This window comes from Mytilus galloprovincialis, chromosome 2, assembly GCF_965363235.1.
Source record: "Mytilus galloprovincialis chromosome 2, xbMytGall1.hap1.1, whole genome shotgun sequence".
NCBI classification, from domain to species: Eukaryota; Metazoa; Mollusca; class Bivalvia; order Mytilida; family Mytilidae; genus Mytilus; species Mytilus galloprovincialis.
In genome coordinates, this window is record NC_134839.1 from 101,849,872 (window position 1) to 101,874,287 (window position 24,416).

General features: G+C 30.3%; 1 protein-coding gene across 1 annotated transcript in view; it reads right to left on the reverse strand.

Annotated features, from left to right (window-relative positions):
- LOC143065163 (bifunctional 3'-5' exonuclease/ATP-dependent helicase WRN-like) overlaps window positions 1-24,416 on the reverse strand; it is a 57,970-nt gene that overhangs the window by 23,738 nt on the left and 9,816 nt on the right. Inside the window, exons 3-22 of the mRNA XM_076238567.1 lie at window positions 24,078-24,131; window positions 23,579-23,642; window positions 22,754-22,829; window positions 21,390-21,457; window positions 19,676-19,784; window positions 19,292-19,366; window positions 18,378-18,460; window positions 17,537-17,643; window positions 14,962-15,068; window positions 13,746-13,906; window positions 13,156-13,247; window positions 11,777-11,849; window positions 7,097-7,205; window positions 6,281-6,382; window positions 4,305-4,385; window positions 3,671-3,773; window positions 3,283-3,389; window positions 2,235-2,266; window positions 1,700-1,886; window positions 559-715 (exon numbers count right to left, since the gene is read on the reverse strand). Coding sequence (XP_076094682.1) covers window positions 559-715; window positions 1,700-1,886; window positions 2,235-2,266; window positions 3,283-3,389; window positions 3,671-3,773; window positions 4,305-4,385; window positions 6,281-6,382; window positions 7,097-7,205; window positions 11,777-11,849; window positions 13,156-13,247; window positions 13,746-13,906; window positions 14,962-15,068; window positions 17,537-17,643; window positions 18,378-18,460; window positions 19,292-19,366; window positions 19,676-19,784; window positions 21,390-21,457; window positions 22,754-22,829; window positions 23,579-23,642; window positions 24,078-24,131 — 1,947 coding nt within the window. The remainder of the gene's footprint in view (window positions 1-558; window positions 716-1,699; window positions 1,887-2,234; window positions 2,267-3,282; window positions 3,390-3,670; window positions 3,774-4,304; window positions 4,386-6,280; window positions 6,383-7,096; window positions 7,206-11,776; window positions 11,850-13,155; window positions 13,248-13,745; window positions 13,907-14,961; window positions 15,069-17,536; window positions 17,644-18,377; window positions 18,461-19,291; window positions 19,367-19,675; window positions 19,785-21,389; window positions 21,458-22,753; window positions 22,830-23,578; window positions 23,643-24,077; window positions 24,132-24,416) is intronic.

A 24,416-nucleotide genomic window follows, 5' to 3' on the forward strand; every position in this document is an offset into this window, starting at 1 on the left:
TAATTTTACAACTCTTGGACTGACTACAGCCACTGGTTTTGTACTTACCTGTAATTTAACAACTCTTGGACTGACTACAGCCACTGGTTTTGTACTTACCTGTAATTTAACAACTCTTGGACTGACTACAGCCACTGGTTTTGTCCTTACCTGTAATTTAACTACTCTTGGACTGACTACAGCCACTGGTTTTGTCCTTACCTTTAATTTAACAACTCTTGGACTGACTACAGCCACTGGTTTTGTCCTTACCTGTAATTTAACAACTCTTGGACTGACTACAGCCACTGGTTTTGTACTTACCTGTAATTTAACAACTCTTGGACTGACTACAGCCACTGGTTTTGTCCTTACCTTTAATTTAACAACTCTTGGACTGACTACAGCCACTGGTTTTGTCCTTACCTGTAATTTAACAACTCTTGGACTGACTACAGCCACTGGTTTTGTACTTACCTGTAATTTAACAACTCTTGGACTGACTACAGCCACTGGTTTTGTACTTACCTGTAATTTAACAACTCTTGGACTGACTACAGCCACTGGTTTTGTACTTACCTGTAATTTAACAACTCTTGGACTGACTACAGCCACTGGTTTTGGAGGTGAAGATTTCTTTGCTGATTGATTTCCTGATGGATTGTAATAATAATTTGATGGAGTCCAGTTGGCTGCTGTGACTTTCTGTGGTGTTACATTCATCTGAGGTCTTGGACTGTAATAAAACGAACCAATAACTACCTCTTAAATTTTCAAATAGAACATTATTAACAAGCAAAAAACTGACACTGCCAACTGTTACTCCATGTACATTATTTAGTTAAACTTTTATCTCAATGGTCGGAAAAACAAATATGCTTGTAAAGATAAATTAACTGTTGACCACTTTTCACCTCTCCCAGATTTTACTTTTAAAATATCAGTGACCTTGGTCTAGCTTTAATAAAAGTAACCTTGACCTTTGATCTGTTGACCCCAAAATCAAAAGCCTTCATGTCCTTTTCTATTCTATTTGTATAAATTTCAATCCAATCAAAACAAAGGAATCTCATGTTACCATCAGGAAATCATTTTCAAAACCTTAAACTATTGACCCAAAGATTTCTTCTCCCTTACTATATATTTCATCTATACAAAGCATAGGATACTTAAATACCATTTAGAAAAAAATCCCAAAAATACTGAAATACGAGGAAAATTCAAAAGGAAAGTCCCTAATCAAATGACAAAATCAAATGGTAAAACACATCAAACGAATAGACAACAACTGTCATATTAACCATTAGTTTCATACAGAGGGAAAGATATAAGTTGTAGATGGTATTACGGATGAACAGACAAAGTAATTACTATATGCTCTTGCAATTTTTTCAAGGATATAACAAATATATCATTCATTTAGTAAACAACTCACAATTCAGCAAATATATAGTTATAAAATGTTTGTTAGTGTATGGCCTTAAAATAAAAACAAAGTGGCTTCATCAGAAAATATAGATATGAGGATCATTAGTTACAGTCATTTACTGACCGGGTACGGAATTTACCCTGGCAGTAGGTTAAATACCTGGTGAGGCGAAGCCGAGTCATCGTTGACAGGTTATTGCTAAAACAGTATAAGAAATACATGGTATTCATGTGGTGCTAATAAAGGACAGGGATTGGTTGATTTCTTAAGAGGTGGGGTAATGAGACTTACAGTATTTGCACTGTTACTCTAGGTCTGTTATCAGCAGCCACCATGTCTGTCATGGGAACAATTTTCAGTGAATTTTTTGAAGGATCTCTCATCCACATGTCACCTTTAGATGACAAATGTACAGTAGCTCCAAATCCACCCTGTACAGCTTCCTCCTCTAAATAACCTTCATAAATTAGTGCTTTACCTGTAAATACCATAACAGAAAGAGTGAGAAATAGGTATCACAATTTTCTGACACTTAGGTTATCAATGAAAAACAATCTGATAAATCATTTATCTTGCAAAAAGATATGGTCTCACTAAATCAAAAATAGTCCCTATATAATGGACCTTCACACACCATCATATCAAAAGTATAAACTGCCCTATAAATATATACCTTCACTGGTCATTCAGACATTTTTCATTATTTTATTTGCTGCTGGCAAGTAAAAAAAATCATGTTCTAAAATTAAATTTTGTACAAATAAAATGTACAATCCATTTCACAAATAATTTATCTATATTTATATTGTTTTACTCAAACACTTACCAAAGGCTTTCCACCAATTTAGTTTTCTATACCTTAAAAAAAAAAAAGAGAGTTAAATTCAAACAGATATATGAGAGAAATTTATTGCTTGTAGCAACATGTCATGAATAATTTCTCATAAATCAAGAATGTATCCATAGTACACAAACGAACAAACCACAAACAGACACACAGACGAGAAAACATAATGCACGTAAATGGGCATAATAAATGGTGCATAAAAGTATTTTTCAATCTAGTTTAAAAACTCATTCATTCATAAGCATAGTGTTTGTTCTTATTTTTCAAAAAATATGTATTGTATTTTTTCTCTTGAAAGGGATTGATAAATAATGATGGATTGTTTTTATGGATCAAACACATGACTAATAGGCCTTGAGGTTGGAAAGCCACTATCAGACTGCCAAAGCAGTTCAAACTGTTAAAGATTGATATCTTATATTGCCTATCCTGAATGTTAGTGTTTTTGATGATTATTACTTATTACCTTAAAAAATTGTAGCAAACACCCAAGAATAATCAATACAAAGCCATAAAAAAAAATTGTGTACTGTGTAATCAGTGATCATATGATACCAAATTTCTGGATTCCAAGTAACTCTAAATCACAAATTTCAATGCTTAACTAGGGACTATTTTAATTTCCTTTAATGCTTGAATGCAGACTTTGCGAAAGCCAATAAATCCAAGAAAACAATATTTTTTCCTCAATCAAAGAACATATTAAGTATTCATATCAAGAATATGTCCATAGTACACAGATGTCCAACTTGCGCTATCATTTTCTGTGTTCAGTGGACCTTGAAATTGGGGTCAAAACTCAAATTAGGTAGTAAAATTAGAAAGATCATATTATTGGGAACATGTGTACTAAGTTTCAAGTTAATTAAAAAAAACTTTAACTGAAGTGGGACAGATAGAGTAAGACAGATAGGAAAATAGACAGACGAACAGAGGCACAGACCAAAAAACATATTGCCCATAAATATTGGCCATACAAATAATGAATCAACAGTATAGTGTTCAACTAATATTTATTTATACTTACTTTCCAGAACCAAAAAGTGGATGCTTGAAAAATCTGGATACTTTTTGTGTATTGGATCCCATGAGGAACTGTACAGGGGTCGTTAAACCATATCTACCCCCTAATACCTGTAATGACACTATATGTGGTTAATATCTTACACTATATTTCAAAGTTTCAACATCTTTCTTTTTTTTCAAACCATTAAATATACAAACATTCTAACATTTATCTATTAATGGAGCAAGTCTCTTGAAATAAAATTAACCACACAACATATAAATGCACACTTTACTTTATCTAAGGAGATGGTTAAATCCCCATATTTGTACTGGCATTGTAAAGATCATTCAACTCAATAGAAATGATTTCCTCAACAAAGCAGCAAGCATAAAGTATAGAAACATACCTCTATCACAGAAAAGAGCTCTTTAGCTTCCTTGCTATAATCTACTGGACCATCTATGTCTGATATATCTTGACTCATACTGGAATTCTTATTTCTCTCACTTCTAAAAAATTATCAACAGAACATTTAACTCTCTTTGGAGTCAATTCCTGAATAAAATTGCAAAATCGTGTTTTTGAAAATAAATGGACTTCCAAGGTCCACTTTACGTGGTCATTTATAAACACTTTCATAATAGTGAGATCATTTTCTTCTTATCTTATCAACATCATCTGAAAAATGCTGTTTTAAAAGCTGATTTTTATAAAAAAAAAAAAAATTAAAAAAAATGTTATCTATGAGGTAGGAATGCCGTTTAGTCAGGCCTCAAATGGTAATTTCAGCTACTGTTAGCTTCAAATTGGTTATAATATTACCATGATTCATCGAAATATCATATCCTGGTTTGTCAAAAGTCTCAAATAATAATAGTTTTTTTGGAAAAATTTAACATGATTTGTCAAAATCAGTTGATTTTTTTTATTGTGTACATATTATTGTAATGCACCAAAATTAAAGTTAATGTCATCTAGCAAGAATTTTTACCGTTATTGGTCATGACGGTACCTCCATTAAGACTCTTATATATTTTTACCTCCTTCTACAGTTATCGCAGCAGTTTTCTGTTCCTCCAATGTCATCTAAATTTCTACTTTCAAAGTGAGCTAACAATAATCTGATAAACAAAGCATAATACACAAATTATAAAATCATCAGTACAGATATTCAATTTTATAGACTATTATGTTAATGAGCCTTATCCTAAACCATTGTAGCCATCATGGTTATCTCAAAAAATGTCAAAATTAATAATAATGATCATGACAGATATAGTCATTTTCATTACATTTATATAGGAAGAATACCTTAGCTGTATTTGGCATAACTTTTAGGAATTTTGGTCCTTAATGCTCTTCAACTTCGTACTTTATTTGGCCTTTTTAACTGTTTTGGATTCAACGTCACTGATGAGTCTTTTGTAGACGAAACGCGTGTCTGGCATATATACAAAATTTAGTCCTGGTATCTATGATGAGTTTATTTATAACACTTGGAAATGAGTTTTTAATTCATCCATGCTTCTCTTACATTTTTCTGTATTGAATATCTGTGCCATTAAGTTATCTTTGAACATCAAGTCTTTCTGCACGGGTATTGGCCTTACTGAAAGAAACCTTAACTAAAATACAACAACTAGTATAATATAATTGAGAATGGAAATGGGGAATGTGTCAAAGACACAACAACCGGACCAAATAGCAGAAAATAGCTGAAGGCCACCAATGGGTCTTCACCAAAGCAAGAAAATCTGCACCCAGAAGCGTTCACCAGCTGGCCCCTACATGTAAATATAAGACTCTAAGACATTATGATTTCTTTTGTATATTTTTCTATGAAATTTTGTTATTCCACTGATTGAAATTAAAGTAGAGAGAGTTTATTGCTCAAACAATCCTGCCACCTATATATCAACATGTTCCAAGTAAAGACCCTAATCAGAGGCTGGCTCAATTGATTTCGTTCATTAGGCATTTCTGATAGTTTATTTTGTATTTATTCGCTACTTTGCAAGACTCATTGTGATTTAGAAATTCTCATATTTTAAAGATGCTTTCAATAGTCCTCTTTGGTCATTGTTATTTTTGTACTGTTATCTTTATATATAATTACTGTCTTTCGATGAGGCAAATATGCGGTTTTATTGACTTTTGAAAAAATGATATTCACTGAGGCCAAAAGTCAATTAAACCCCATATTTACCAAAACAAAAGACAGTAATTGTTTTATTCCATATTCCAAGAGAAGAAAATGTATTTAATTAAAAAAACATATTCCAAAACAAATTTTACATGAAACATTTTACCATAACATTGCATGTAAAAGCTTGTGACGTTTAGCGCGATGAATAACACTTTTGCAGGTGAATATGCTTTTTATTCAAAATCCAATTCATATAGAGAAACCTACTCAAATAATACAAATACGGAATAATTCCTTTTATTTACATTAATTTAATTCTTATTTATTTAAAGAGGATTGCCAACAGCCTTAGGCTATGTGAAGGTCTTTACATTATGATTATGATTACATTATTAAGTTTCCAAACATTCTAACACTATGAATCAACTGTAAATATCCACAGATATAATAATTTTAAATATATAAATGTAAATTCAAAGAGATGTAAAGCATTTTGAAGTCCCTTTTCAGCTATATATATGACCAACATCATGAAACTAATAATATATCCTACCTGTCTACATTAACTAATAATATATCCTACCTCCATCTACATTAACTAATAATATATCCTACCTCCGTCTACATTAACTAATAATATATCCTACCTCCGTCTACATTAACTAATAATATATCCTACCTCCGTCTACATTAACTAATAATATATCCTACCTCCGTCTACATTAACTAATAATATATCCTACCTCCGTCTACATTAACTAATAAAATATCCTACTTCCGTCTACATTAACTAATAATATATTCTACCTCCGTCTACATTAACTAATAATATATCCTACCTCCGTCTAATTAACTAATAATATATCCTACCTTCGTCTACATTTTCCAGTGTTGAGATATTCCTGCATTTTGCTTAACATCTTCATCTTGTGAGTTTTAAACTTTGGGTTTGTTATTTCATTTATAAAATGTCTGAAAAGTGAAAATATTGTTTGATTTTAGGGAATTTGTTAAGATACATGAAAAACAAGTGAAACTGCAAGCTACTGCTCACTGATGATTACCTGCAGCAACTGGATAATTTTAATAGTGTAAAAATATGTAAGTGGTCGCTAAACAGGAAGTTGTTGAAAGATGAATCTGAAAAAACATCACACAGTATAGACGAACCCTGAAACCAAATGTCAGATAATATGGTCTTTATTAATTGTGTATAACATATAGAGTTCAAATGCTGGAAATGTGTTTTGCATAATTATGAATATAATTTTTATAATTAAATAGTACTTGTTCTCTATGGTCTTACTCTTCTGTGAAATCTGAAGTTTAGTCCATCTCTGGTACAAATTGTGAAAAGTAGTGTGAATTTTGCAAAATTGTTAAGCAAATTTAGTCAAGCATCGCCTTCAGAAAATGCTTAGTTTACTAGAAATGCCTATCAGTAATAACAGTTACTATAAACAAAAATTTATTTCTGACATGAAAAAAAACTTTTTACTCACAAATGTTGACCTTTCTAATTGTCAGCAAAGAAAAGGCTAAATGAGTAAACCTAATTAGAATAGGAACAGACCTTAATGATAAACATATAGAATAATTATTTATGTGAACTATGTGCAAGTATGAATTTAAAACTTAGTACATAAAAACTAAATATCACTCATGAGAAAATGATTTCCTACCTACCTCGACAAATTAAAATCTGCTGCTGAGAAGAAAGCATGACAACTACTTGGGAGACCATCTCGACCCGCTCGCCCTACTTCTTGGTAATACGATTCTATATCTTTTGGAGCTGAAAAATAACAGACATCTTAACTGAAGATTGTCAATAGAAAAAGCAAAGAATACACTTCTTTTTGTGAAATACATCTCTAAGGGATTAATGGGATAAGGGCCATTTTAAAATCAGAGCAGATTGCTCTGAGGGATACGATTGCCGTTGTTTCAATGACACCGATGTATACATGTAGCTGGATAATATTATTTTTAAAACTAATTCAACTGCACATGTAAAATAGTTAAAAAATAGCCAATCCCGGATAAAAGTGTATAAACAATGTAATTAGACCTACTGTGTTTTATTTTTGTACTATCAATCCCAAGTTTACTTTCCACAGCAGTCACCGAGACTCAGAGTGGGAGAAGGTAATTCACCTCGTACATTATCTTATTATCTTATCACCTATTTTCTTACGTTATTTTTAGAAGGCATCCCATTCCTAACTCTTTAAATATTTAATTTCTTTTGGGTCAGTGATCATGACTCCTTTCCGTACACATTTATCGGTTTAAACTGCGTTCGTTTTTAATATAATACGACGTTTATTGACAGAACGAGCTAATACTCGATTTCAGAATTCACGGAAGTTACTTCCGAAAGGGAGACAACTCTATACGATAATATGGAAGACTCAATTTCGCCGAAAGGGGTGTTCTACGATGTGAACGATATTTATTTTAATTTAAATGATGCATATGATTTAAAATTATGCAACAACAATAACCCTCAATAGAGGACATATATAGAAAAGATCACATGAGTTATAAATTAATTAATTGAGTGGGGAATCTAGAGCAACCATTCAATCTAAAACCCCTTGAATTCAAGAAAACTATACGCATGCGCATAATTTCCAAAACAAACCCTGAAGCAAGAACATATATTAAATGTTTATTAAACGACCTAAATGGTTCTCTATTACAATCTCAAATATCAGTTTCATAACGGTAACATATAAGTAAAACTCCACTTCAGTTCTTATATGACAGAAATAGATTGATCGGAATTCCGAGAACTCTCGCATTTTCCAAACCTGGGAATTCCCTCTGACGTGTTTCTAAATTTATAAATACACTAAATATAAATACTGCTTAATTCTGATTTTCCGTGTTGTTAAAAACACGCATATAAGTCAAGGAAATTATTAAACATGAAGATTATGAAAAGAACATTATAGGAAAGTTGTTTAAGTTCAATCCCTTTGTTTGTTTTTACCTTTTAGAGCAAGACAATCATAAGAATCCGAGATGTTCCTTAATGTTTAGAATAAAACGATTGATGTGAGGGAAATGCTCTGAGCCACCGGTATAAGTCTACAGATTGCTTGAAAGCAATCGTATCCCAAAAAATGAGGCAAAAGTGTGACATGGGGGGTCCAATTTCAAACTCAATATTTTGTATTTCTTTTTGTCTTACCCTATTACCGATACTTTAAATTTTATAATTCCAAAGTTTCAGGCAGAATGAAACAGACACATTGAATAATCTTAAATTTTAATAACATACATCTCAAAAAATTTGAACAGACACCATCCTACTTATAAACAAGTTTGGTAATAAAACAGTTAAGAAAACATTGCTCAAACCTTTTCCAAATGAAAGTCAATAGAAAAAGAAAAATTTTAAAACCAAAATTTCCATCTTTTCTGCTAAATCATATAATAACAATCAAATTGAATAGCTTAATTTGAAAAAAATGATAATAACTAGTGATTGAAGTTTTTGCCAATAAAAAGAATCTTAATATATTTCAGTTAAAATAGTAAACTTTGAAAGCCCTGAGTTTTTGTGATCATTTGCAAAAAAAAAATGTCATTTCATTGTACCGTTTTTATGTAATTGTATGTAGAAAAACCCTTCTATTTTCAGTATTTTGTCACACTCCTGACATATGTTACAAAGATTGAAAAATGCTTTAAACTTTCACAAAAATTCACTTAACACATTGCTATATCATTGATTTCAATTACTGATATCTTTTGCCATAGAACAGGACTTTCTTTTTAGGGCCATTTAAAAAAAATACAAAGAGAGGCACCCAAAAATGTCAGGAGTGTGACAACTGTCTTTAAACATCTACCAAAGAATACATAGGACTTAAATGTTTTCTTCTTCTTTATTTTTCAGAAGTGGCTATTGCAAAGAAAAGAAAAAAAATTATTACAACTGTGATATGTTTATATCATAGATGTGGGAGTGCATTATATATGTCAGGAGTGTGACACTTTTTTTAAGACATTTTCTGTCAATTCATAATTTCACAAGGACAAGTTCCACAAGTTTCTTTGTGTTAGAAATGTTAAAACCAAGTTATATTCCTATCATTTACCTCTTAAATGTGTTATTTATCATAATTGTTTTGGCACAATGAGTTTTAATTAGTAATTTTTCTATTTTTTGTGCACAGTAATGCAAATTTATCAAAGGAAATAAGTGTGTACAACTATAATATCATATAGGAAAGTGAGGAAATGAATTTTGTACAAAATAGAACAATTATTTTGATTTAAAATGGTATATTTAAAGATTATTTTTAACACTCCTGACAAAAATGACCTGTTTTTAAAACATTTCTCTGAAGTGGTTTGAGATATCTTCATGAAACTTGGCAGCAAGCTAGCCCTGACTATCCTGCATTTTATAACACCTGTGTTATAATTTTAAACTTAACTAATATAAAAATATACCACAAAAAGTAAAAATCCTCATTGTTTTTGAAATGGCCCATAAAGAAATATGGTAATTCCTTGGTCTTGTCCAATTGACAGGAAAAAACACATGCTTCATTGGGGCATCTGTTTGGCTGTGTGGGATGTATAAATATTAAGACACATCAAGTTAGAATTTGAATGTAAATACATTGCCTTTTGTAGACAGTGTCACACACTCTGTACTTAAAACTATTTCAACAACTATCTGATATGACTTGTAACACCCTGTTACTTGTCAAAATGTATACCCTCTACCTAAAATTAATTTTCCATTGACAGATGAAATTTTCAACTAACATCCTGGTCATTCTCATCAGCAGAATCTACACATTGCATTATTTGTGAAGTTGTTCTCATCCTTAATATTAATACAGTACATTCCGGTTATTTGCATAGCCTATTTGTCAGACGAAATTATGCAATAAAGCGGAGTATGCTTATATCCGAAATGCCAAATTACGGAGTCATATAACATTGGTAGTGCAGATCAGTATTAACAGTGATTAAAGGAAATCCCTGAAGAAAGATGAACGTCCATAATCCACTTACAACAAATGGAATGCTTATTTATTCTAATAAAAGTTATTTGTCTAGTGTCATACATTTTATTTCACTGTGCATACTTTCAATAAAGTTTATAAACACATCTTGTTTTTAGTTTATTTATTTACCGACTTTTCCTTTACCTGTGATACGAAAATAAAATTGTTCCAAAAATAGATTTGTTTCTATGACCCGGATGTACACATTACATTGTTACGTTTTGATTAATAACAAACTGTTTAACAATGGTACATAGTTTATAATCATTTTAAACAATAAATATGTAATGAACTGCCTTTGATATGCAGTATTTACCGATTACACAGTGATGTAACACTGTCACTTTAACCTCGTTAGTTTCGTATATGCAAAGCAGTCAGGTAATGGGGCCCTGTACGGGTTATTTGCTGGACACGAGTGTTGAAAGTTAGAAAATATAATAACTGGAAGTAGATGTTCTTTTAAAAAAATATAAAAAATGAAAGATTGATTTATTAAATTCTTCAACCATATATAAATGTCCTGTAATATTTAACATAAATGTAGATCACCCCTAGCCGAATTACGAGATTAACACATTGGATAATGATCGATAATTAGCAGGCGTTAATGTTTTAAAAATTCACCAAAAATGTAATCTATGAACAATGTTTGAAACCCAATCAATAATTAACACCTTTGGAAATAGAAGATCATAGAATGGTTGTGTTTTTACAACAATCAGCTGATTGACATTTTTATGACCTCGAGGCTTAAAATAGAATATGGGAAACTTTACCTGTGTACACATCGAGGACTTTTTTATAATCATATAAACACGAAAGAAACTGTTTTAAAACTTTATTTAAAAAACACAGAAGTAAATGTGAAATAATAACGAAAATAATGATGCATTCAAGAAAAATATACTTACCAAATTGTCGTTTCCGGTCAAAAATCTCGTCAGTTTTAACTAAGCATATCTAGCTGGCGATTATTTTCTATGCAATTAACCGAAATGCCACTTGTAAGGCTATGCATATAACCGGACAATTTAACATTAGATGAATGGGAAATGGTTTTGTGCAGGAGAAAAGTATGCAATTAACCGAATTATGCTATTAAGCGGTATGCAATTAAGTGGAATTGACTGTAAAGTATTACTCATTTGACTTTAGGCAAATAGCAATCAATCAGTCCTCTAGTAAATTAAACTTTTTCATATTCCAAAAGTTTACATCTTTACTCAATTTTATAAATGTTTCCCTTGTTTAAACTTTAATCTGCCATATAAGTTCTTTTTTATGTGTTTTTCTCCCTTACCTTAAATTAAAATATATGTTTTCTTACCGCCATAATGTATGACTTTCCTAACATCAGGTTTATCTATCCCCATACCAAATGCCACTGTTGCAACCACTACCTATATATAAAAGTATAATGGAAAAATTATCATGTACTGTAAACAAAAGACTTGTAAAACAACCATAAAGACTGTTTATATTGGGAAGCTTCAGTAATCATATATCTGTCCATCAGAAAAATATAGAAATGTAAAATATATAACTCATTGTCATATGATATCAATACTTTATCCATAGCCAGAAAGCCCTTCTAAATTCCTTATTTTTAACTCAATACTTTATCCATAGCCAGAAAGCCCTTCTAAATCCCTTATTTTTAACTCAATACTTTATCCATAGCCAGAAAGCCCTTCTAAATCCCTTATTTTTAACTCAATACTTTATCCATAGCCAGAAAGCGAGAAAGCCCTTCTAAATCCCTTATTTTTAACTCAATACTTTATCCATAGCCAGAAAGCCCTTCTAAATCCCTTATTTTTAACTCAATACTTTATCCATAGCCAGAAAGCCCTTCTAAATCCCTTATTTTTAAATCAATACTTTATCCATAGCCAGAAAGCCCTTCTAAATCCCTTATTTTTAACTCAATACTTTATCCATAGCCAGAAAGCCCTTCTAAATCCCTTATTTTTAAATCAATACTTTATCCATAGCCAGAAAGCCCTTCTAAATCCCTTATTTTTAAATCAATACTTTATCCATAGCCAGAAAGCCCTTCTAAATCCCTTATTTTTAACTCAATACTTTATCCATAGCCAGAAAGCCCTTCTAAATCCCTTATTTTTAAATCAATACTTTATCCATAGCCAGAAAGCCCTTCTAAATCCCTTATTTTTAACTCAATACTTTATCCATAGCCAGAAAGCCCTACTAAATCCCTTATTTTTAAATCAATACTTAGAAGGTTTTCATAAGTTCTATGTACAGCTATCCCTAATAATTCTTAACTAGACTTTTAGATGGACTTACTCCCATTTCTACTGTCAATAATTTTTATGCTTTATAATACCTAAAAAAGTTCACCATAAGAAATATCCCAGAAAGTGCAACACATATGTGAATATTTTCCTTTTATTAAATTTTAGCAGTCTTGACTTTTGGCCTGAAAATCAATAGGATCTTCCCCATTCCCTATATCTTCCATCTAACACAGTTTTATATTACAATAACAAAAGTAACTCAAGGTACCATAAGGAAACCGTTTTTTCAAATTTTTATCTCTTTATAGTAACAATATCCTATGACTCCTAAATCCAACTGCTTCTTTTTCCAATAACTTATTTGTGTCTGATTGAGAGTTCTAAGTATGCTCTATAATAAATTTAATTAATGATTACTCAATGAACTTATCTTTGCTGTTTTTACCTGAACTTTATCATTTACAAATTTATGGTGGGCTTCTTTCCTTGCCTCTAAGCTCAACCCAGCATGGTACGGGAGAGTGGCTACATTCATACCTAATATGTAAAGAAATACTGTAGGTGACTTTTGAATATACATTATACCCAAATCCTTTTTTCTTATTCCTAGTACAGAAATTTGTTTTGAATACAAAACAATTTCAAAAATTCAAAATCAATTGTTCTAAAAATTTAAACAAAAACAAAGGACAGATTTATTCAGTATATAAACAAATATCATAAAATGAATTTATTTGTTGATATTTTAACTTTCCTGTCTGTTTTACTGTCAGAGCATCTCTTATTTCACTTATGACTTGGAATTCTTTCCTAGCCATACAATTTGAACCCTCTTCCAAAAAGAGGGCCAATGATTTAAATGTTTGATAGTTTGTGTTATTGAGTTTCTGGCTTATTGATCTTAACCCTATAGCTGATTTCCTTAATTCACAATGTATAACCACATAGTAGAACACCAATTGTAAATATATTCTAAATTTTGTAGTAACAACTTCTAAATAAATTTTTTAAATGCAATACAATAAGCTTCCAAACCTTTCAGAACAGCAGTAGTTTCCATGGTAGCCTTTTTAGTAGGACAGTATATTATTGTTGATCCCTCAAATTCAAATTTTGATCCATTTCTCGTCATATGAGTTTTTAGGTCCTTTGATGGATCACTTGATTTACTACTCACAGACAGGAACAAATTGGGTCTGAAAAGTGGATATTAAAAATGTGGTTTAAAATAAAAAGTTTTATTATTACAATAACAGGGAAAATAATGCCAATGTTTAATTTGTTTTCAGTGTTTGCCATTGCTAGTATTAAGGAGGCTCGATTAATAAAAAAAAATGTCATTTTTGGCATTAAAATTGAAATCCCTCTTTTAACTCATCTGTGACATATATTTATATTATTTTCACAAATAAGCTGTATAATTGTAAAATCTAAGTGATTTCTGTAATTTGTTTCTATTTTTATTTCAATATTTCCTCTATTTTTTCTATTAGTTCAACAGAAAAAAAGTACCATTAAAAAAAGCATGCTTCTTTTGAAAGCAGATTGTGAGCGTAAATGAACAATGACTCCATTTTTTTATTTAGTTTTTCAAGTATATGATCAAGTTCATTTATAGAAAAAATAGCGAAATCTTATATTTAAAAAAATGGAGTTATATCCGCAAGCCCCCTTAATAAGTTAAGTATAGCCAAATCTAAAATTAATATTTTAGCAACATAAGTTATTTTGAAATATCAAAAGCAACAATATCTCAATTGCAGTAAAACCTTGAAAGATTTTCATTAATGATTGAAAATACCTACCGGTAATAAAAAATTGCACAATTTCCAAATTTGCAAAAGATTAAAGCAAATCTTTTAACTGGAACTGATAATTGATGTTCATGCCCAAAGTATCCAATCTTCAGTATTGAAGACAGTCAATATTTGGAAAAACACAGAATTTTTAGAAAGCATCTTTATCAATTTCATAAATTATAAACCTTGTGTATACTCTAGTTCTTTATAATAAAGGAAAAAACCTTTTGTGACAAAATTATCTCCCCTGTCAGTATTCATAGCTCGTATAGAAATCATTATGTAGATATCATGAGCTTATTTTGTTATGTGAATAATTCAATAAATACTACATGTTAGATCGTAAATCATTTAATTTGCTTCCAGATCAATTTCTCCACCAACAATAGTCTAAGTTAAATGTTGAGAGTTTAAAGTTTACATAATTTACAAGTGATACATATTGATTATACCTATCAAAGCCTGTACAAGTTGTCACTGGGTCTTTCAAATTCAAACTTCTACAAATATCTCGTCTAACTTCTTGTGTGGCTGTGGCTGTCAAAGCCATAATAGGTATCTAAACAATGTAAAATAAGAAAATGACATAATACAAAAAGTGCACAGCCTTAAAAATAATGTAAGTAAATAAAACATTACTTAAGCTTGTTCAATTTTTTAGCCCTATCTGGCTCATGAGGTGATCATGCAAATGCTGCTATCTTTAAATGTCAAGAGCGCTTGTGCTGAAGTTGAAATGTCTTGCCTATTTTACTGATTTTAATTAAGGCTGAACTACAGGTTTCACATAAACTCAACATGATCAAATATTCATAAAAGTTCAAGATCAAGTGAGCCCTGACAAACAAAAATATTCACCTTTCAAACATTCAATATATCCAAATATAGTTGATGTATTACTTATTGTATCTATCAAATAGATATGACAGAGACAACTTGGCCTTTGGCCCAACAGACATTTTTGTGTGTGTATATATAAATTTCCCTCACCTTTTAAATAATAAACATAAATATTTAATAACTGTTTTATTTTCATGCATAAAATTGACATTGTCTACATAACCATAAAGTAAGTACAACCTGGAGTAAAATCCAATTTGCCCTTTCAGAATCTAATGCATTGGGGGTGAAATGTACGCCAAATTATTTTTAGCAGTTTACAAAAATTATAATGATACGTCATTGGCCAAAAATCCAGTGGTCGTACACCAAAATTTCAAGAATAATCATTTTACCCATAGGCCTTCAGTTTCTGAAACGGCCAATTACTCTCTCAGGATAGCCAATTACTTGTCTCTGGAGTAATCATACATAGTTTGTATATAGAAATCTGCATTTATGGTAGCTGGGATAAATTATGATGCCTCGACTTGGGACATTATTCACAGCTTGTTACAAGATGTAAATCCCAAACAAGAATGAAAGAAGGATCACAGAATGATTTTCCACAGTTATGTAGAAGTGAGAAAACCTGCCAAACCTTCCAACAGCATAATGGTACCAAATAACATACAATCCCGAGACAATCTGAGAATCAAATATATATGTCTTAATAACATACAATCCAGAAACAATCTGAGAATCAAATATATATGTCTAAATAACATACAATCCAGAAACAATCTGAGAATCAAATATATATACATGTATGTCTAAATAACATACAATCCAGAGACAATCTGAGAATCAAATATATATGTCTAAATAACATACAATCCAGAGACAATCTGAGAATCAAATATATATATGTCTAAATAACATACAATCCAGAAACAATCTGAGAATCAAATATATATGTCTAAATGACATACAATCCAGAAACAATCTGAGAATCAAATATATATACATGTATGTCTAAATAACATACAATCCAGAGACAATCTGAGAATCAAATATATATACATGTATGTCTAAATAACATACAATCCAGAGACAATCTGAGAATCAAATATATATGTCTAAATAACATACAATCCAGAAACAATCTGAGAATCAAATATATATGTCTAAATAACATACAATCCAGAAACAATCTGAGAATCAAATATATATACATGTATGTCTAAATAACATACAATCCAGAGACAATCTGAGAATCAAATAAAAATGTATATATGTCTAAATAACATACAATCCCAAGACAATCTGAGAATCAAATATATATGTCTAAATAACATACAATCCAGACGACAATCTGAGAATCAAATATGTATGTCTAAATAACATACAATCCAGAGACAATCTGAGAATCAAATAAAAATGTATATATGTCTAAATAACATACAATCCCGAGACAATCTGAGAATCAAATATATATGTCTAAATAACATACAATCCAGAGACAATCTGAGAATCAAATATATATATGTCTAAATAACATACAAACCAGATACAATCTGAGAATCAAATATATATGTCTAAATAACATACAATCCAGATACAATCTGAGAATCAAATATATATATCTAAATAACATACAATCCAGAAACAATCTGAGAATCAAATATATATACATGTATGTCTAAATAACATACAATCCAGAGACAATCTGAGAATCAAATATATATATGTCTAAATAACATACAAACCAGATACAATCTGAGAATCAAATATATATATGTCTAAATAACATACAAACCAGATACAATCTGAGAATCAAATATATATATCTAAATAACATACAATCCAGAAACAATCTGAGAATCAAATATATATACATGTATGTCTAAATAACATACAATCCAGAGACAATCTGAGAATCAAATATATCTGTCTAAATAACATACAATCCAGAAACAATCTGAGAATCAAATATATATATGTCTAAATAACATACAATCCAGAAACAATCTGAGAATCAAATATATATGTCTAAATAACATAATTGTAGATGTGTTTTAATAGTCATTCATTTATTTTCATCTCAAAATTGTCAGAAAACTAATCTGAATCCCTAATGAAAACATTATTAACAGTTTATATTTTTATCATATTGATTGATTAATTTGTACCTTTGTTGATACTTACATCAGGAAATCTGTTCTTCAGGTCACCTAGTGATCTGTATGATGATCGAAAGTCATGACCCCATTGTGACACACAATGTGCTTCATCTATAGCTATCAAATCTATCCCTGTAAATAAATTAAACAATTTCTAAATCTAAAAAAATACTTTAAAAAACTGTTTCAAGAGTTGGATAAATATCATCATATTTCATTTTTTAGTTCCCACCAAATATAATCTTTAATGTAATACTTATTAACAAAAGCAACTTAATGTAGATTTTTATTCAAATCTATTACTGTATACCTAAAAGTATTTTAAATTTCTTGTGAAAAATCCTGTTATTCTGAAAAATGTTAAAAGACTAGGATGTCCTACTTCTATTCACATATTCATTTTAAGATACTATTAGTTACATATATAGTTTGATAGTTATACAAATTATATAAATAGGGTTAGTAAATTCCATATGGGGTGAGAAATTCATTTTTGCAAATACATAGACTGAACTGTTTTAAGTTTTGAGGCAAAAATAGCCAGTTAACTTCCAGCTTAATAACTTTTTATAAAGACTACAATCTAGACCATAATTTTTCATGACAATAGCATATTTAAATTTTAGGATTAGCATACAGTTTTGAAATTTTTGCATGCTAAATTTACACAAAGCAGCATTTTTCAATCATCTAAGGAGAATAATTCCTGACTGACAAAATGAAAAAATCATTAAAATCAAACATGACCTGAATGATGAAATAGATGGAAGGATTTCCCATCACTCTATACTGGATGCCCATGAGAGCAATGGTATAATAATGCAGTATACTTATATATAGGTACTTAACTTTGTGATATATCTTACCGACTGTGTTGTGTAATTTGTCCAGTTTATCCATACCAGCACTGACAAACTCTGGTGTGATGTACACTAATCTGTATTTACCTCTTTAATAAAGTAACAGAACACTTTTACCAGATAGTTAGGGGTAAGATTATAACTATTTAAATTTAGAATATGTTTTTCTCTTAATATATTCCACTTTATGAAACTTTGCATTGTTCAATATTTATAATGAACTGCAACTCAGTTCTCTGGTGTTGTAGTTTAATACCTTCTTTTGCCTGCCTTCTAGATACTTAATTTTCAATCCTTTTCAAAGTTCACTTGTGTTAATATGTCTTTTGATTGAGTTCATCAATTTCAAATGATATTTTATGGTGTGTCTTTCTACGTTGTGATGTTACACTGCTGTTTCAGATGAGGGTGAAGGTTTGGTACCATTAAAATGTTTAAACCCGCTGCAATTGTTTGCACCTGTCCAAGTCAGGAATCAGATGTTCAGTAGTTGTCGTTTGTTGATATGGTTCATAAGTGTTTTTTTTCTTGTTTTTTATATAGATTAGACCCTTGGTTTTCTTGTTTGAATGGTTTTACACTAAATGTTTTTGGGGGCTCTTTATAGCTTGCTGTTCGGTGTGAGCTAAGGCTCTGTGTTGAAGACCATACTTTGACCTTTAATGGTTTACTTTTATAAATTGTGACTTGGATGGAGAGTTGTCTCATTGGATCTCATACCACATCTTCTTATATCTAATTAATCTACTATCATTTTAAGAAATGAATGCTTCTTTTAGAAATTTTATTGGGGTATTAAAAGTCCAATATGTATTCTTACAAGTTATAATTATAAGATTGTAGGGAACTTATTATGTGGAAGTCATTAACATCCTACCTGTTTAGCCTATAGATGTATAAAATTCAATTTTATAACTTACTTGTACAAATCTTTAAGAACTTGGCCAGTGTTCTCCTGTGCAGATCCAAGTAAACAGGCTTCAATATTGGCCACTCTGTAATAAAAGAATGCATTAACTTTGTAAAACTTATTGATGTTCCAGTGCCTTTAACTCATTAAATTAGTTTTGTTATTTTCAAAATATTGCTTCATTCCTTATATTACTGAGTTGAATATAATAAATAGTGTATGATAAATAAGTTTTATTAATAGGTTAAACTACTAAAAACAAGGCATTACTTTGATGGAGATTTGTCCTTCCTAAAAGGACTTCAGATTTTTGATTTCAGCTGATAATTTGATATTGTAAGGTTGAATATTCTTGTCTATTAAATATATTACTAGTCAATCTTAAAATGCTCACTTCAGCCCCAAGACTTGGTCTTGCATCAGTGATATCAGAGGGGAGACAACTACTGTAGTTTTTCCTGTGTACACTGAAGGATACTGGTAACACAAGCTCTTCCCATAACCTGTAAAATAAACAAAAATATTTGTTCACATGTAACTGTTCAAACACAAATCTATTGATAAACTTATAAAAAGAATTGATTTATAAGATATTTCCCCTTGAAATGTATTAAACAAACACATAAAAATTTAGAATTATGAGTTGGCACATCTCATCTGCTATATATATATATATATCCAAGTTAAAATGATGTTATTTTCCTAGTCAGGCCAAACTTTTTTTATTATCTGTTTAACGAGATCCGCCGACTCCACCTTTCCCGATTTTAGAATAAAAATAAAAGTAGTGCTTCTTACTTTTATTATTATTTTTCCCGCCGACTGTTACGAAATCCTCAGAAAAAAATAAAATGTGTTGTTCACGATACTCGCTTTCGGTCAATTTCGTTATCGGTAATATTTAATTTTTACCAAGTCAATAAAACAGCAATTTTCATTTAAAAGTAAAGAAATTCAAGGCATAAACGATATATTTTCTTCTAAAAGATTTTTAAGCTAGTGGCATGCTTTTCATACTTGTCAAGTTACACGAGAGCGTACATCAAATCATTCTAACTTTCAGAACTTGATGAAATTAGCCTCAAGTAAACTTGTCATCCATGTATTGCATTAGAATCGTCATATTCCTTTCCAAATAGCGTATCAAACATCGTTTAGTTTTGTAAATTTTTCTTCGTCCGACATTTAAATTTGTAGAACTACGGATCGGAATCGAGATTTCATCGGAAACGGACCCGCTATGACCGAAATCCGGATTCTTGCGATAATGACTACAGACGCATGAATGGCACTGCTGACAGACAAAAATTGATGCCAAAAGGGAAAATTACGCATTTAACACGCATTAACATACTTTTGGTTAGATCTTCTTGATTAATGTATCTATTTCCATGTATAAGCATTGTTTCAATTTATAGGTTAAAGTTGCTTAACTCTGGGACTATTACACCAGAGACATATATACACATGTGTATATATATGTCTCTGCATACACTAAGAGGTTCCTGACTGGGTGACTGGTATATACATATATAGTGTATATGCAGCGAGGTTGATATATTTGCGTGGTGCCATGGACCTATATTAGTGGAAATACAGAATCAAAACATAGTTTTTAAGTTTATATTAATAGAAGGGTTAACCAGAGACATATATAAACTATATGTATTTATATTTCTCTGGGTTAATATGCTGGTCTGTTCTCATTTCATTGTTCTTGTATTTTGATAAATTATATAAAAAAAAAAAAAAAAAAAAGTCACTTATAATGGTTTTATTTTTATTTTTAGTGTCGACTGGACCAATTTTGCACTTTTATTTTTTTTTTTATTTCGCCCCCTCGACCCTAATTTTTTACAAATTTTCTCGTTAAACAGATAAAATAAAAAGTCTGGCCTTATTGAACAATCCCTTAGTTTGCCCTTTAAAAAAAATCATAAATTTATCTTTTAGCATTGGTTCATATAGTAGTGTGAAAAAGCATTAACTTGATTGTCCCCTCTTAATTCATTAATGTAAGATAAGATTTTATCTTATTCATTATAAAATCCTCTGATTTGCTATTCAACATTAAGAAACACAACATCATAACTATTGTTTTTACAAACCTGTTGCCATGATTACACAGTTATCTCTCTTCTCATTTACTACAGAGTTAATGATCTTCCACTGCATCCTACAAAATGAAAAATCTTATAAATTTCCTGTTAAAAAGGGTGTAAGTAGATGCACTGCAAATCTCTGCTATCCAATAAAATTTAAGCAAAAATGTTTACAAGTGAAATTTGCATGACCTTAGAGTTGTGTTACCAAATTTCAAGAGTTTCTGTTTTTGCACGGTTTCTGTGAGACAAGCTCTAAAAAATCATTCTTCCAACTTTTCATTAAGATATTGTATATGAAAATAGTTTTTAAGGAAAAAGGAAATATACTGATTACAGCTAAAATATCTTAACAAATTCTAATATCATCAGCAAATATGTCTTCTTTTTTTAATGATTGACTGGATGACAAAATTACATGCTGAAAGAAACTCACAAGGTACAATAACTTTTGATAAACAAAAAGAACATGAAAAAAACTGATGAAAACAAATTTTCCTTTTAAGCACCGCATTTAGGCTATTTCGTGGCGGTCAGTTTTTATTAGTGGAGGAACCCAGAGTGCCCAGAGAAAACCACTGACCTTCAATAGGCAAAACTGACAATCCTACTCAATTAAGATTGAAGTCGAGTGCACCAGCATGAGCTGGGTTCGAAACTCACAACCTCAGTGTTGACTAGCTAGTGAGTACAGTAGTAGAACTACTTACACCACTTGCCATCGAGGCCCCAGAATCAAAAGAAAAAAGTCTATAGCAGTCTAAGCAACACTTCTAAATATTCAAAGATAAAACAGTTTAAGTAATAATAGTATTAAAAACTTTTTAGAAACATTCTAGTCTAGATATTCTACATTTTCACAAATTTGTGTTGATGTATTAAAGCATTTCCTGTGTTTTAGAGCAAATTATGACAAGCTTTAAAAAAGAAATTTTTGTAATCAAATTCATCAACAACACTACAACAGTCCACATTACTTAGTTTAGTTTAAAATGAACAAGAATGTGTCCAAAGTACATGGATGCCCTACTATCATTTCCTATGTTCAGTAGACCATAAAATTTGTGGTCAACTTTCATTTGGCATTAAAATTAGAAATATCATATCATAGGAAACATGTGTACTAAGTTTCAAGTTGATCGAACTTTTAACTTATCAAAAACTACCTTGACCAAATATTTTAACCTGAAGCTAGACAGAAGGACAGATGAACAGACGTATGAACATACAGTTTGTCTTAAAATTGTTGATTAAACCTGCTCAGAATAAATCTAATGGCATCATACACTCAAAGAGGGTTAGATATCATAGACACCTGTGATATTGTTTTTAGTAAATGAAAGCATTATAATCAACTTAAATAAACCTACGGTCTAAACTTTGAGTATCCAAAGTACTGCTTCAAAATATTTTGAAATCTGCCATCTTGAGGTTGATTCTGTGGATCTAAAATTAAAATAATAATAAAAATATCATCACATAAAACTTGAAAATCAGATGAAAAATAGGTCAGGGATCAATTACAATAAAAGGTTGCATAGCTTTTTGAAGAAGTTATTAGGGAAATTTTATGTTTCTTTAAGTGAAATACTGCATTTCTTATGAACAAGATTCAGTGATTTTCCTAGTGCTTAGGAGAAGGGGCCCAGGGCCCATGCAATTGGGAATTTGTGAAACATTGGCTTTGGGGAAAATATATTAGTCTGTTTATACAAACGGCACACCTTGTGCAACTTCGCTTTTGGGACATGACCCATAATGAGGGTTGGAAAATCCGTGAGATTAGTAGTTAAATAGTTTTAAAAGCTGCGCATAAAAACCTGGTGCTAATTTTTACAAGACGGCAACTATAGGTGAAGATGAAAAATAATCATGAATGTTATTATAGTATACAACAGAAACGAAAACACTTTAAAGGTAAAGGAAATAACAATGTAACGATTTGTAAAGGTCTCATTCACATTTCTAACTTTACACAGATAACATCATACTGATCTTAGTTTTTTGTAAAAGTAAATTTTAACTCAAATATGAATGGGATCAGATTCAGTATTTCTTACAAAATAAGATAAAACATAAAAATGAAATTTCTGGTCTGTAACTGCAGGCTTGCCATTGTGACGTTTCTGATAAAACTATATGTATTGACCATTTAGTGCAAAGAGTATAAAGTAAAGAGACATTTATATCAGTACCATCATCTTCATCTTCCTCTTCTTCATCCACATCTTCCTCTTCTGGTTCATCAACTTGTACTTCCTGTAAAAACAAAATTGGAGCATTTTGTCAAATTGCCTAAAAAAATAACTATGTGTATCATCATAATTGTTTTCATTATTTCTTAATACATGTTATATAATCAAATCCAGAAAGCCAAGAAAATTTTACATTATTTCAAGTAGATGTTTTCCACTCAAACTTTTGTTTGAAAATTTGTATTTGCAAATATGACCCTGATAACTGATCAATTATCTTTATAACACTGGATTTTCTGATGTATAGAAAGGTTATTGATAGTTAAAATCAAGGTTTTACCTATGGTAAATAAAATGAAGTATTTATGCATTGGGTAGTAGTTTAGCCTTATTAACATTTACAACATGTCATATCAAAATTTATCATTTCTTTGGGGTTTTTTTTTTTTATCTCTCAAGTCAAGATTAATTTCTAAAAATTTGAAAAATAATTACATACCAATAAAACAGAATCATCAAAATCATCATCATCATCAAATTCGTCTTCTTCTTTCTGAAATATTATCAAAAAAAATATTATAAGGTAATACACATTCATTTATTGCTTTGTTTTATATACAGAAGCAGGAAAGAAATATTTTAAGCTATATATATTTGTTTGTTGATTAAGGGTAATTCTTTCAATGATCTTTTACCATAAATAAAGATATTTAGGGAATACATCTAAACTTTGCGCTGTGGTACATACTTTTAATGAATCTATATTTTTGCTCTCAAAATATGTTTGCAGTAATATACAACAATGTATATGAAATTTTGTTTTGAAGTGGAACAATAC